This window comes from Melanerpes formicivorus, unplaced genomic scaffold (genome assembly GCF_026170545.1).
Source record: "Melanerpes formicivorus ecotype bairdi unplaced genomic scaffold, bMelFor1.0.p_v2 SCAF_19, whole genome shotgun sequence".
In the NCBI taxonomy this organism is placed as follows: domain Eukaryota; kingdom Metazoa; phylum Chordata; class Aves; order Piciformes; family Picidae; genus Melanerpes; species Melanerpes formicivorus.
The window spans coordinates 13,320,368-13,335,477 of record NW_027142371.1 but is presented as its reverse complement, the minus strand read 5'-3'; the positions used below and the strand labels follow the sequence as shown (position 1 = coordinate 13,335,477).

General features: G+C 55.1%; 1 protein-coding gene across 4 annotated transcripts; it reads left to right on the top strand.

The window, feature by feature from the left end:
• Positions 1–5,526: 5,526 nt before the first annotated feature.
• Positions 5,527–13,213, top strand: SLC32A1 (solute carrier family 32 member 1). Of its 4 annotated transcripts, none has more exons than XM_068150122.1 (4): positions 5,527–5,730; positions 6,826–6,946; positions 9,187–9,990; positions 10,940–13,213. In XM_068150122.1, exons 3-4 carry the CDS (start codon positions 9,613–9,615, stop codon positions 12,125–12,127), a joined length of 1,566 nt encoding a protein of 521 aa, XP_068006223.1. In that variant the 5' UTR covers positions 5,527–5,730; positions 6,826–6,946; positions 9,187–9,612; the 3' UTR covers positions 12,128–13,213. The 4 variants fall into 4 exon arrangements, with proteins under 4 accessions (XP_068006223.1, XP_068006221.1, XP_068006222.1 ...); XM_068150120.1 differs by having other exon boundaries at positions 5,527–5,911; positions 6,793–6,946; XM_068150119.1 differs by lacking the exon at positions 5,527–5,730 and adding an exon at positions 5,878–5,911 and having other exon boundaries at positions 6,357–6,946.
• The last annotated feature ends 1,897 nt before the right edge of the window (positions 13,214–15,110 follow it).

The following is a 15,110-nucleotide window of genomic DNA, read 5'->3' as shown; positions in this document are numbered from 1 at the left end:
GTGAGTTCTGGAGAACAAATCTTACAAGGAGCAGCTGAGGAAACTGCAGTTGTTTAATCTGGAGAAGAGGAGGCTGAGAGGAGACCTCATTGCTCTGTGCAACTACCTGCAAGGAGATTGGAATGAGGTGGGGGTTGGTCTCTTCTCCCTAGTATGAAGTGGTAGAACAAGAGGAAATGGCCTGGAATTGTGCCAGGGAAGGTTTAGGTTGGACATGAGGAAAAATCCTTCTCCTCAAGAGAGGTCAGGCATTGGAACAGGCTGCCCAGGGAGGTGATGGAGTCACCACCCCTGGAGGTGTTCAAAACATGTGGGGACATGGCACTGTGGGATGTTTTAATTGCCATGGTGGTGCTGTGGTCAGTGGTTGAACTCGATGATCTTGGAGCTCTTTTCCAAACAAAACAGCTCTGTGATTCATGATGGTAAGAGGTTTTGCCTGGCTTTGCAGGTGCCCCTGGACAGGGAATGCTCCCTCAGCATGTCTCACTGCTCACCTGCTCATGAGGACAGTAAACATTGCTCTGCCTCAGCCTTCCTGTTCTGCAGTGCTGACAGGAAACCTTTCCAGGTCAGAGTGTTTGACCTTATCACTCTCTACAACTACCTGAAGGGAGGTTGTAGACAGGCGGATGATGGTCTCTTCTCCCAGGCACCCAGTACCAGAACAAGAGGACACAGTCTCAGGCTGTGCCAGGGGAGGTTCAGGTTGGATATTAGGAAGAAGTTCTATACAGAAAGAGTGATTGCCCATTGGAATGGGCTGCCCATGGAGGTGGTGGAGTCGCTGTCATTGGAGGTGTTCAGGAGGAGACTTGATGGGGTGCTTGGTGCCATGGGTTAGCTGTTTGGGTGGGTTGGATTGGTTGATGGGTTGGATGCGATGATCTTGAAGGTCTCTTCCAACCTGGTTTGGTTTATTCTAAATAAAGGTTTATTCTAAATAAACTCTATAGAAAAGCTCCAATTAGAGTGTGATGAACATGGGCTCTCCTCTGGAGTCAGCATGGAGGAGCTGTCTGCTGTCAGCATGTGGAGATGAGCTGCTTGTGCTAGCAAGGATTGGACACTGGACATGGGCAGAACGCAGCAGCAAATTGGGACACTGAGATTGGCTGAGCTCTCTGAGCAGCATTAGACACAGGTAAACTCTATTTCCCTGCATTTGCCCTCACTCACACCCTTAGCCCCACACAGCTGCTGCTGCTGCTGGATGCTGAGTCCCTTTTGGCTGCAGAAATCCAGGTGCTCCCTGGGCTGCAGCTTCTGCCGGTGCTGTGAGCTGCCATGCTCACACTGGGGTGAAAGACAGCGATGGCTTTGGAGCCATGCTGCAAAAAAGAGGCTTTGGCTCTTTGCTTTTTTACCTTTCTTGTTTTTCCCCTAGGAGCAGGACCCTGCCTGCAGTGCAGAAGCTGAGCTGAGCACAGCACCCAGCCCTCACCCACAGGCACCAGTGTCTCAGTGGGCATGCAGAGGGCTCACCAACACCAGCACAAAGTGGGGTTTCCTGACTCAGCCTTTGCAGCAGCACTGGAAGCATTGCTGGGTGCCCAGCTGTGGATCCCTTTGGACTGTGCAGCAACTTCTCACTTTGCCCTTTGGTTTTCCTTACAGCACAGCAACAGCTTCCCATGTGCTTTTCTTCCTCTGCCCAGACTGTGACTGTATCCTTTACATGGCTTTTATATCCTCTACAAAAACAACAGCAACAACAAAATCCAGCCCAAACTGCTTGATAGCAACAGGCAGAGACTGAACATCCAAATCCTGCCTCTGGAATCAACAGCTCCACAAAGAGAAACAGAGGCCAGGTTCAGAGATCCAGATGCAGTTCTGCTGTTAACATCAGCCTTAGGTGTACCCTCTTTGAGTCACACAAAAACCTCCAGCAAGGTCCTGTTCAAGGCAGTTGCACAAGCCTGAGCCTCCTGCCTTCCACTGGCTGAATCACCAGGGGTGTCACAAAGCTGGGGCCAGGTTTTCCCAGTGTGCTGGTGTTGGCTTTTGTAGGGGCCTGGGAGGTGTTTGCAAAAGATGGGAGGAACTGTTTGTGTTGTCATCCTGCCTCTGTCAGAAAAAAACATGGAACAGAGAAAGAAAATGGACAGATGGGAGGTGGGGCTGGGTGAGGTTGAGCCCTCCTGACAAGAAACACCCCAAAGGCAAACTGGCTGTCTCTGCTCAGAGAGATTCTTCACCACAGCCTGCACAAATTAAATAGCATGAAGAAAAAAATAACACTGGAACCCCAAAACAGCAAGAAAACACACACACCCCCAAAAAAAAACCCACCCACCACCACCAAACCCCACAACAAAGACAAAGCCAACAGCAAAAACCAATATAGATGATAGAAAAGCTCCCCAGTCCTGGGGCATCATCTGCTCACAGGCTGGGGGTGGTGGGAGATGTCCTGTGCACATCAGTCACTGCTCATTGCAGATTTCATTCTGTGCTTTGAAGCATCACTTAGGAGCCAGTATAGCAGCAGGTAGAGGAGCAGGAGGAGGTGAGTCAGATCCAGGCAGCAGTTGCTGGGTCTGGAGGAAATGAGCTCACAGCAAGGTGCAGGACTGGGCTCAGCAGAGCAAGTGAGGGACATGGCATGAGGATTATCCCCTTGACCAAGCCTATGGGGCTGGAGGTGCCCTCCTGGGCAGGGTCCTTGTTCTGCTCTGCTTAGGGAAACTCTAGGCTGGACTGGGTAAGACAGGCAAAGATGCTGCCTGAGTGGTCACCCCCATGAGCCTGTAGGTAATGCTCAGCTTCCTGCAACTTGTACTTCCATTGCAATTGATCCTAACTTTGTTTCACATCACAAAGGATAAAAAGGGGGGGGAGGAAAGAGCAAACCCTAAAAATAATAACATTGTCCAGTATCTGAAGGGGGGGCTACAAGAAAGCTGGAGAGGGACTTTGTAGGGTGTTGGGGAGGGACTTTTTAGGGTGTGGAGGAGGGACTTTTAAGGGTGTCGGAGAGGAACTTTTAAGGGTGTTGGGGAGGGACTTTGTAGGGTGTTGGGGAGGGACTTTGTAGGGTGTCAGGGAGTGATAGGATTGGGGGAATGGAAATAAAATAGAAATGGGTATGTAGGAGGAGGGCTGTAGATTCAGACTGGATGTTATGAAGAAGTTCTTCCCCAGGAGGGTGGTGAGAGCCAGGCACGGGTTGCCCAGGGAGGTGGTGGAAGCCTCCTGCCCGGAGGTGTTTGCAGCCAGGCTGGATGTGGCTGTGAGCAACCTGCTGTGGTGTGAGGTGTCCCTGGGCATGGCAGGGGGATTGGAACTGGCTGATCCTTGAGGTCCCTTCCAACCCTGACAATTCTATGCTGGAGAAAAAGAGCCAGGCTAGCACTGGGGAGTGCGAAACCCCAACACTTAGAGCCTGCAGCTGCAGCAGAGGAGGTTTGCCATTTGAAAGCTGAGGTTGGAAAGCTCGGCATGGGTGAAGTATGTGCTGTCTTAATCCATAACTGTTCCCTACAAAAGCAAACACATATATGAATCTGTAATTTGACAGTGATGAAGCCTTATATATTAAGTCAATAAAAATGCCCTTTGAGCTCATGGGAACAAGGCTGCTTGTGCAGGGAGCTGGGAATTGGGCATGGCAAGTACCCAGTGGCCACCACTTAATTTCTTCTGTCAGCGATGAAGACAAACTAGGAGGTAAATTTAATTCCAACTTATTGGAAGTGTCTTTGCAGCCACGCTGTGCTCCAGCTGCAAATGAATTTTCAGTTTAGAGATGACAGTGGCTTGTCAGGGCTCTTCCTTTCTGGGAAATGGAAAGCAAAAAAAGAATCACAGGAATTAATGTGCCAACTGTCCCCCAGAGTGCAGCTCAGGAGTGGGCACACAGTGAGCTTAAAAGCAAGAAGCCTTTATTTAGTTTATGCACCTTCCCCAGCTGTTCCCCCCCCCCATCATAAGATATATTAATCTACAATGACAACATTCCCAGCCCCTCTCTGTGCCCTCTCTGTGTTTTATGTCCCCAGAATGTAGGCAGCCATTTTGTGTTCAGTGTTTAAAAACAAGCAAGCAAACAAACAAAAGGCATGAAAAGGAGGCCTCCCCTCCAGGCTTTCTCCTGGAGACTTTGCTTTTGGAATTGTTTTGTTTTTTTTCCTCTGCTGTGGATCTCTCAGTGCAAAATCTCTGTCCCTGTGGTTGCAGCTGCCTGACGTGAACAGCATCCTGCAGATGAATTCAGCCTCGACATCCAGAGCAGCGGCTTCTGGGATTCTGCATCCGTGAGGGTATAGGAGGATATGGCAAGGAGAAGGTGGCACCCAAGGCAGGGATGTTTGCCACACTCTGCTGAGTGTGCTTCCATCATGCTGGGCTGCAGACTGCAGTCCTCCTCCCCTCCCCAAATCCCCTCACCCTGCACCATGTGCTGACACCGCCGCCTTTTCCTTCCCTACCCTCCCGAAACTCCCAGAGCTATTAACTAGGTCACAGGAGCTGGTCCCAATCCAGCAGTTTATCTAATTGCCTTTTTATAGTATATTGTGCAAGTCTTTATTATCCTGTCAGAGGTCTCCTGCGTGGTGCCGGAGGGGGATGAGGAGGCAGAGTTGGGATGAAGCTCACTGCTGAGCAGCCACTCGTGGTGGAGAGCGGAGGATGAGCTTGTGCAACCCTGATGCTGCAGGGATGGTAATAGCCTGGGCAGTAAACCCAGGAGCTGCTTTTAGCCACGGCTGGGAGCAAGGTGGACCACTGCTGACTCCTGAGATCACATCTCTAGGTACCCCCCATACACGCCTGGGACTTGGGGTGCTGCTTCTCCAGTGAGTATCCAGGCTGGCCTGCATTAGGTCTGCTTTGCACAGGCTTGTCCTTGGACAAATGGGACTGAGGAAGGTTCTTGGCGCATCAGGCAGAAGCTGCCCCCTCAGCCTTCTCCTCTCTGCTGCTGGCAGCTCTGTGATGATGCCTAGCAGTGAGTTTTAGGGGTGTGGGGAAATATTGCGGCATAAGCAGGGAGGTTACGCAGGAACCGGGGGCATCCACGCCAGCTCTTGGACACCCACGCTTCTCCTTTGCAGAGCAGGATGGAGCTGAGCATGCAGGAATTGGAAATCTCCTTTTCATGTGGCCACACTTTGCAGCACAGCGGGTCTGAGGTAGTTCACAGCCCACTGAAGCCTGTGAGAATCCAATCCTTAGGGGTTTGGGAGCAGGACTGAGCAATGAACTAGGAGTGAGGCACATCCTGCTCCCAAATAATCAGCCTTCATGCAGCTGCCACCACTCTGTTCCACCCAGTAGCCTGGAAGAGGCTGTAGGTGAAGGCTGGTGAAAGGCAGCCCACCCGGGGCCAGCCTTTCCTGCTTTCCTTAAATGATTTTTGAGCGTGAATTGCTCTTTCCCCTCAGTTTATTAATCAGAAGACCCAGTCACAACCCCTCGAGCCTGCTTTGCAGAGATAAGGCACAGTCACTCTGCTGGCTGGATCTGTCAGGGTCTGGGGAGGATAGGGGGGGTCTGGGCCAGCTCTTTTCCTACCAGTGCTGCCAGTGGGGGAACGAGACCCTCCGACCGCTCCAGGGAGCAGCTGCAGAGGAAGCAGGCACTGCCAGAAACACTAGCGCCAGCCCCGGGCAGAGTGGAGGGCTCGTCTGCAGTCTCGCCTTCTCCTTTTAGCTTAATCTGAAACGATTTGCAGCTCAAACGCCCCCCCGAGAGCCCCTAACCTTTGGATAAGGTTTGGCACCGGTATCCTACTTTGGTTAATAAGGAGTTAGGGGGAGCCCAGGAGTGACGCTGCCTCCATCCATTCCTCCATCCCTCCATCCATCCCAGCATCCCACCACATCCCTCCTGCGCCCCTTGCTCCCTCCACTCCGACTCCCGGCGGCGCGGCTCCCTGCGGGCGGCGATGGGGAGAGAAGCCGAGGTAAATGCCCCGATCCTTCTCTTCAACTCTCCGGGCTTTGCTTTCTTCTCTTCCTCTTCTTCTTCCTCCTATTTCCCCCCTCCTCTCGCCCCCTTCCCTTCCTTGGGCTTTATCCCCGCTTCTAGCCGCCGGTAGAAATTCGCGTGTGTGTATGTGTACGTGCGTGTGTTTTATCCCCAGCTGCTGCTACAGAAAGTCTTATTATCCCTCCTTTGGAAAAGGGGCAAGAACGAGCTGCCCTCCCACCCCCCGCCCGGGGCAGAGGGATCCCGTGGGGGGATGTTCCAAACCTGGAACAAGGCAGGGTGCTGCGGGGGGTGGTTCCGAGGGCTCCCCGCCAGTCGCGGTGGGGCTCGGTGGGTGCCGACTGTGCTTCCCGGTGTTAGAACTGGCCGAGGGGTTACCGTGTGGGTATGGAGGCATGCCCGGCACCCCCACTCCTCAGCTCCTGTACTCCTCGAACGCCTGCAGCCTCTGAACTCCTCAGCACCCCGGCACCCCTCGGCATCCGCGCACATCCCCTGCCTCTCCTGCACCTTCAGTTCCTTATCTCTTCGCTGTCCGCCGAGGCGGAGCAGGCAGCCGGGGCTCCGCCGCGGGGTTTAGGTGAGGGTCTCTCGGGCACTGTGGAATCCAGCAGGAGGGAAAAAGACCCCCAGCCCCAGAGCATCCCCGCCTGGAAAAGTGGTCTAGGTCCGTGTTGGGGTCCCACAGTCCGAGCAAGAGCCCTGCCCCGGGACGCACCGCTCTGAGGATTTTCAAGCTCCCTGTGCTCTGCGGATGTCTTTTTTGTTTGAATTTTGGTTTGGTTTGGTTGGTTGGTTTTTCTTTTTCCAATCTGGTGTGGTTTTGTTTGTTGAGGATTTTTTCATTGTTGTCAGTTGGTTTTCTTAAGAGGTTTCTCCCGAGCCCAGCACACCCCTAATACGTTGGATGCTCGACGAGCAGACCAAAGCCCGTCTCCACCACCTCTGGTGTGACACCAGTGGCCGAGGACCCCCTTCCCATCCCCAGCATCGAGAAATGCTGAAGCAGGTGGGGGAAAATACGGCACATTGCCCCGGCGGGGTCGTGCTGGGGCTGGCCGGGGGCTGTGGCTCCCAGCCGGGGCAGGGCGGGGGTTTGATGGTTATCAGGACAGGAGGGGGGGATGTGTCAGGGCTATTTTAGGAAACATTCACGCGCCAGACAGCGGTCTGGGTGAATTTTCGTTTCTTCCTCCCTGATGCCCCCTGCAGCCTCCAGAAATCGGTGTCCTTTGCAGCTTCTTTCATAAGGAACTTCTCTTCTGGTAAAATAATTGCATTGAAATAAATAAATAAATAAATAAATAAATAAGAATGGTTGAACTGACCCCCAGAGGTGTCCAGCGTGGCAGCCGTTTTCCAGCGCTGTAAAGAGGTGAGACGACTGCTGCGGCAGCCCCGGGCAGCGGTGACAGCTCAAGTCCCCCGCGTCCCTCTTCCATTCATTTTCATCCCTCACGACCGGTTAAATCTCGGCCCCCCAGCACCTTGGTGGGGGCAGGACGCTGCTCAACCCGGGGCGAAATCTGCCCGGCTTGGCTTTCTCGACCTATTTGTGCAGTGACATGTACTAATTCCTGCGCGCAGCCAAGGATGCGCCGCGCTGAGCCGCCTGCCTCCCCTCGCACAGCAGCGCTTGCTATCAAAAAGCCTCACTTTTGCGGGGGGCTACTATTTGCCGCAAGCATCCCCCCCCCCACCACGCTTGGAGCTGCGGTCGAGACACCCCCTTAGGTGCTTTAATTAGTTTTTTTTTTGGGGGGGATGCATTTCAGTCTCTTTGCACCCAATTTCCTTTCGATTTCTGGGAGGAAAGAAAAGAAAAAGGATGTTTAAGGTCGGGATTTTTTTTGCCCCCCCAGGAGACGTTGGGGGGGGGGGGGGGGAGGGGGGTTTCGTTTCCCACCTCAGCTCAGTGCCGCATCCCACCTGCAGCACTCTCCTCCCAACGATCACGGAACGGTTTGGGTTGGCAGGGACTTTAAAGATCATCTGATTCCAACGGTATTAAGGCATAATTCCGCGCTGCTATTTTCTACCCATCTGTAGTTTAAAAAGAAAACTGAAATTAAATCAAATCCTCTTTCTCTTTATTTATTTATTTTTAACATTTGATGTGTATTTTGGTTTGGGTTTTTGGTTTATTGTTTGTTTCATTATTTTGTGTGTGTGTTCGTGGCTTTTTTTTTCCACGTTCCAAACAAAAGGAAACGCAGATCTCCACCTTTTTCGGTTTTTTTCTTCCTTTTTTTCCCCTTTTTTCTTTTATTTTTTTTAACGAATAACAGCTACCTATTTCATAAAACAACGATTCCAACGCCCCCCCCCCCCCCTCCCCCCACCTCCTTCAGCAGCAGAGGGGATTTACCCTCCCACACACCTCCTCGAAAAGCCAGCGCTCCTCTTTGCCACCGTCCTTGGCTCTGCCCCGGCACAGGACGGGCATTTCTCGTTGCCGTTTCTCGCTCCCTTAAACAAACAGCGCGAAGGTTTTTCGCGACGGTTCAAGCCCAAGCGTTCGGCAGCGCAACGAGAATACTGACATTTTGAATAGAGAAAGGAGGATTTCTGCACTGGGTGGTGAGAACCGGGAGCAGGAGCCTGCGCCCAGCATCCCCGGGGGTGCGGGATCCCGCAGCCCCCAGAGCGGTGTCGGGGCCGTTCCGCGGGGCACCGGTGCTGTCTCTCAGGCTGTGAGACCCTCTTGGCACCGGGAACCAGTTTCCCTCCGATTTTGGAGCCCTCAGATCATAAGAGTCGTTTCAGACGGCCAAGCCCGTGTTCCCTCTGCGTGGATTTCCACGCCCCGCTCTGCTCTGAGATTCTCTGTCCCCACTGCTGCCCCCGGCCTCCCGTGGGGCCGCACGTTTTTGAGGGGAGAAAAAAGCAAAAGGAGAGGGTGCGGGAAGGAAAATTCCGTTAAGGAACTGTCGAGAGCCGTTTGTCTGCCTCTTCAACGGGTTTTTGTTGTTGCTTCACTGTGGGGAAGAAGCTGGCTGCCAGGTGTGGGGCAGGGTGTGGGGCAGAGTGTTAGGCAGGGCGGACAGCGCAGGGGATGCGGAACCGGTGCGCGGCTGTCGGGGGCAGGAGGGGGGGTCTGCTCTGCGGTGCTGCTGGCGAGGCCCGGCGGGCGTGGGTGGGGCGGGGAGGGGAAGGGCAGGGGGGGAAGGCTGGGCTTGGCCGAGGAGGCTGGTACCTCCCCCAGAAATGCAGCAATTCTCTCCCCTCTCCCTCTTCTCTCTCCGCGAGGTGGGCGCACTGCGATGGAGACGCGACGAGCTCTGCCAGGGGCTTGTTTCGCCGCCCGTCTGCTGAGAGCCGCCAGCTGCTGACAACCTCCCCGTCCCCTTCCCCATCCCCGACCCGACTATAGCCCCCCACCTCCCTCTTCCAACCCGGTCCCACCGCGGAGCAGCGCGGAGCGGGCGGCGGGGCGTGCGGGCCCGCAGCTCCCCTGCAGCGGTGTCATGCCCCTGGGCACCCCGGCCAGGACCCGCCCGCACTGCGCTAGGACGCGGAGGTAGCGGCTCGGAGCAGCCTCCCCCTCCCCAAAGCTCGCAGCCGCCCCTCGCCAGGCGCTGCCGTCCCGGCCGCCGCCCCGCCGATCCCCCGTGCCCCGTCGGGTCTCTCCGTCCCTAAGGCTGTCTCAGCAGCGGAGCCGGCCAGCCAGCCACCATGGCCACCCTCCTGCGCAGCAAGCTGTCCAACGTGGCCACCTCGGTCTCCAACAAGTCCCAGGCGAAGATGAGCGGCATGTTCGCCAGGATGGGCTTCCAGGCGGCCACCGACGAGGAGGCGGTGGGGTTCGCTCACTGCGACGACCTGGACATGGAGCATAGGCAGGGGCTGCAGATGGACATCCTGAAGTCCGAGGGTGGCGAGGAAGGGGGCGAGAGTCCCCTAGAAGGGGACATCCATTACCAGCGGGACGGCACCGGGCCTCTGCCGCCCTCCGCCTCCAAGGAGGCTGGAGTCTGCTCGGAGCTCTCCGGGCAGGGAAAGCCCAAGATCACGGCCTGGGAGGCAGGCTGGAATGTCACCAACGCCATCCAGGTAAGGCCGCTACCGCGCTGCTACCGCCGGGCACCGGGGAGCACTTCTGGCTCCCTGCTCCCGGCCCCACTACCCTCACCTGGTCCCATTCCCTGATCCTGGTCCTGCTCCCGGCTCTGGTCCCAGCCCTGCACCTGTTTTGCCATCAGCCCTGGGATGATCCCAAAGCCACTTCAGGGATAACGGGGAAAAAGAGAAAAAAAAAACCCCAAACCCAAACCCAACCCTAAACCACCAAACCTTCAAAACAGAGGGAAGAGAGAAAACCGGGAAATAAAAGGGGGGTAGAAAGAAAAAAATAAGGGAATGACAGAGAAAACTGGGGGGGGAAATGGGGAAAAAACAGGAAAAAAAAGGGAAAAAAACCCAGAAAAAAATAGCCAAAAAGGAAAGGAAGAAACCCCAAACCCACAGTGCAGGGCTAGGGGGTGGGGGAGGACGCTGGGCCCCAAGTCTTGTGGGGCCAGACTGGGGTGTCCCCTTTGGGCTGCCCCAGCACATGGAGCAGGGTACGAGGAGAGGACCCTGGGGGACGCCCAGGTGGTCAAGGGGGATGCACTGAGGTGGCCCCAGGCTGTCTCCTTCAGGGGTCCCTGTCTCTGGGGGTCTGGCTGGGGATGGAGAGGGTAGATCTTGGGGTGAAGCTTGGGTGCCAAACCCGCGGTAGCTTGTTCTGAGCGCTCGGGGGTGAGATTCTGCGGGTGCGACGGCACGGGTGCGATGGCTGCGGGGGTGGCACGTCAGAGAGAAGGGGGGGGGGCTGGTGGGGGGTGACATGGCGTGTGGCTGCGATCGCGTGGCGTGACTGTGTGCCCGGCTGCGTGGGTGTGATGGAGCCACGAGCGAGGCAGCCAGCGCGACGTGACCGACTGCGGCTGCGTGCGCCCAGGCGCCCGCCCGGGGCGCCTCCGTCAGCCCAGCAACGCGGTTTCCATTTTGTTTCTTCCAGGGGATGTTTGTGCTGGGCCTGCCCTATGCCATCCTCCACGGTGGATACCTAGGACTCTTTTTAATCATTTTTGCCGCGGTGGTTTGCTGCTACACTGGGAAAATCCTCATTGCCTGTCTTTACGAAGAGAACGAGGACGGGGAGATAGTCAGGGTGAGAGACTCCTACGTGGACATCGCGAACGCGTGCTGCGCACCTCGCTTCCCCACCCTCGGGGGCAGGGTCGTAAACGTGGCTCAGATCATTGAACTGGTCATGACCTGCATCCTCTACGTGGTGGTGAGCGGGAACCTGATGTACAACAGCTTCCCCAACCTGCCCGTCTCGCAGAAGTCGTGGTCCATCATTGCCACGGCAGTGCTGCTGCCTTGCGCGTTCTTGAAGAACCTGAAGGCGGTCTCCAAGTTCAGCTTGCTCTGCACCTTAGCTCACTTTGTCATCAACATCTTGGTGATCGCCTACTGCCTCTCCAGGGCACGCGACTGGGCCTGGGACAAAGTCAAGTTTTACATCGATGTGAAGAAGTTTCCCATCTCCATTGGCATCATCGTCTTCAGCTACACCTCCCAGATCTTTCTGCCTTCCTTGGAGGGGAACATGCAGAATCCCAAGGAGTTTCATTGCATGATGAACTGGACTCACATTGCGGCTTGCATCCTTAAGGGACTCTTTGCCTTGGTTGCCTATCTGACCTGGGCTGATGAGACCAAGGAGGTCATTACAGACAACTTGCCATCCACCATTAGGGCAGTAGTCAACATTTTCTTGGTGGCCAAAGCCTTGCTCTCGTACCCCTTGCCGTTCTTTGCAGCTGTGGAAGTCCTGGAGAGGTCCCTTTTCCAAGATGGAAACAGGGCCTTCTTCCCCAACTGCTATGGGGGGGATGGGAGGCTCAAATCCTGGGGGCTCACCCTCAGATGTGCCCTGGTAGTTTTCACCCTGCTCATGGCTATCTACGTCCCACATTTCGCCCTCTTGATGGGTCTTACCGGGAGCCTCACAGGCGCAGGGCTCTGCTTCCTGCTCCCCAGTCTTTTCCACCTCAAACTCTTGTGGAGGAAGCTCCTGTGGCACCATGTCTTCTTTGATGTGGCTATTTTTGTCATAGGTGGCATCTGCAGTGTCTCTGGGTTCATCCACTCTTTAGAAGGCCTCATAGAGGCCTTCAGAACCAACGCTGAAGATTAAGGAGGGGCCAGAGGTGGCTGCAGGGAGAGAATTGCATCGAACATCTGCATAGCCAAATAATTCTGCATCCCTTTGATGGAAAGAGTCATTATTTTCGTTACATGCATCCAACAAATTCTATCTCATAGAAGCTGCCAGTTAAAGGAAAAGAGAAGAGGCAGGCAGGTTGGTCCTGCTGTCATTTTAACCGAGCAAAGATTTAAATCTATTTTTGTGTTATTCAGAGATTTTTTTGGAAGGAAATGATGAGGTGCCCTGCCCCTATCTCCTCACTCGTTGCCTGAAGCTTGCCCCTTTCCCTCCCCCCCCCCCCCCCCCCCCTCCCAACCCCCGCCGCGAACGGCCCCGTTGGGAAGCAGTCGCAGCTTTCACTACTCCTCACAGATATGCAAATCAGTGTTTCAGGAGCTGAAACACAGCTGCCGATCCGATGGGATTGGGCTCACCGACGGGAGCACACCCAGCCCTGGGCGCTGGGAGCAGGGACCTTCGTTTTTTACCCACTGTGAGACGGATGGAGGTGAGACCCAGATTGTATGACCAGCCCCAACGAGTCCGAACCAGCGGCTTGCTGAGCAGCGATGCCGGTCAGCTGCAATGTTTACATCTCAGTCACGTCCATGTCAGGACTGCTTCATTCTTCCGCCCCAAGCCACACCGAGGGACGGGCGACTTCCCACCGACGAGCTTTGAAATCACAGAGCCGGAGCCCCGCTTCTCGGTGACTTTCATCGTTGTCGTCCTTTCTACATGACGAAAAGTCAAACGAATGAAACAAACAAACAAACAAACAAAAGCAACTAAATATTATATTTGTTGGATTTGACGTCGTTCAGGATACAGGAACGAAACTCCGACGCAACTCATTCTGTGCAATCTTTACCAGATCCGTGGAGCTGTTTCCGATGTGCGTGTGGTGTCCTTGTGGTAAATAAGATGAAAAACAAACACAAAAACAAAACGCAAAGATAATGTATATCTGAAAAAGTAAAAAAAAACACAAAACCCAGAGAAACGAACAACCAACCCTCTACCTTTAACATATAATGTGGTACATAAATATATCGAACAATAAAAGACAACATAGTCGACGAGTGAGGCTGGTTTGGTTCGTGGGGGCGGGGCTCGGAGGAGATGGGCAGGGGCAGAGGGAGGTTCGCCCTCGCCGGGGGCAGAGGGAGGTTCATCTTCCTCGGGGGCAGAGGGAGGTGCATCCTCCCCATGCTCGCTTGCATCGAGGGGGTAGCGGTGGTGGTGATGGAAGAGCACCTCGGGGTTGTATTCATCGAGGGGGTAGCAGTAATGGTGATGGAGGGGCAGCTCTGGGGTTGTATGCTTCCAAGGGGTAGGGGTGGTGGTGATGGAGGGGCAGCTCTGGGGTTGTATTCATCGAGGGGGTAGGGGTGGTGGTGATGGAGGGGCAGCTCTGGGTTGTATTCATCGAGGGGGTAGGGGTGGTGGTGATGGAGGGGCAGCTCTGGGTTGTATTCATCGAGGGGGTAGGGGTGGTGGTGATGGAGGGGCAGCTCTGGGTTGTATTCATCGAGGGGGTAGGGGTGGTGGTGATGGAGGGGCAGCTCTGGGGTTGTATGCTTCGAGGGGATAGCAGTGGTAGTGATGGAGGGGCAGCTCTGGGTTGTCACCAATGGTAGATGGAGCTGTTTGTCAGAGGTAGAACGTGTGTATTTTGGGAAGAGGTCGTCCCGTGGGGGTGGATAGGGTATTTTCCACCCCTCTCTCCCAATCTAGCTTTACCCCATAGTTCTCAGACTCCAAGGGTAGGTGGAGTTTGTACCCCAAGGTTTTTGGGTTTGTGAGGGAGGGGAAAATAATCCTTAGTGTGGGGAATCAATGAAATCAGAAGGTGGGGGAATTCCTTGATTTGAACCAGACCCTCTCCACCCTGTCCACAGGTGTGGATTGTGGGGCTGATCCCTGCCAAAGGGGCAGTTTGGATTCTCAGCAGGGAGCAGCCCCATGCTCCACACCCAGGATCAAAATCACCTCGAATTCCACCCATTTAAAAGCCACAACGAGTAACTTGCTGTCCACTCACTGCCACTGCACGGCGAGGATGAAGATGGAGGGGGGGACCCCTGGTAGCACTCCTGGAGGCCAGACATAGCAGATATTCCCATGGACCTCCTCATATTGTCCTCAAATCATGTCAGACCCTGGTAAGACTTGGGAATCCCCTTCCTCTGCCCGGCCAGGGCTGGAGAAACTTCTCCTGAAGGCAATGGGCAGCTCCGCAATGCGGTACCAGGGAGGGGGTTGCAGGCAGTGGGGGGGGGGGGGGGGGGGGGGGGGGGGGGAAGGGGGCTGATGTCCTTTGCTGGAGAAAACAAGATTTTGGGTGTTTTCCCAGGCAGCCTCTAAAAGGAGAACACAGTGGAGTTGTGGGGTTTATTCTGTGGGGGGACAGGGATGTGTGGTGCTGTGGATGGTGTGGGGGGCATTATGATGAGGTGGCTGCCCCCACAGTAGCCACGTTTCTCTCATTTTCTGAGGGTGTTCAGTTATTTCTCAACCTCAGAGCCATTCTCACCATCTTCACCCTCATCCTTACTCCCATACCCATTCCCTACATTCTTCCCACCCTCATCCCTATCCCCATGCTCACTCTCACCCCCATCCCCGCCCGGTGCAGGCAATCAGGGGTGATTAGCGGCACCGGCAGGCACCGCAGCCCGCGATACCCACACCAACCCCCCCCTACCCCAGTCCCCCGGCGGTCCTCGCCTTCTGGCAGCCCGGGGCTTCGTCAGCCCAATGATGCCTTCCCCCCCCCCCCCCCCGCCAGACAGCCCACCCTGTGGAGATAGGCAAGGAGCTCCTTCTTAATGTGTGCCTGATGCTTTTTCTCCTGCCCTGAGCTCTCTTGTCCAGCTCTATTCCCTCCCTAGGGGGCTGAGCAGGGACTAGGACGGGAAGAGATCCAGCCCATCCTGTCCCTGCCGCGGGCAGGACTGAGATAACCCCT

Bases quoted from the DNA above. Each gene is read 5' to 3' on its own strand.
- SLC32A1 (XM_068150122.1), top strand. From the start codon at position 9,613: ATGGCCACCCTCCTGCGCAGCAAGCTGTCCAACGTGGCCACCTCGGTC. The intron at 9,991-10,939 runs GTAAGGCCGCTA...TGTTTCTTCCAG, and splicing joins ATGTCACCAACGCCATCCAG to GGGATGTTTGTGCTGGGCCT.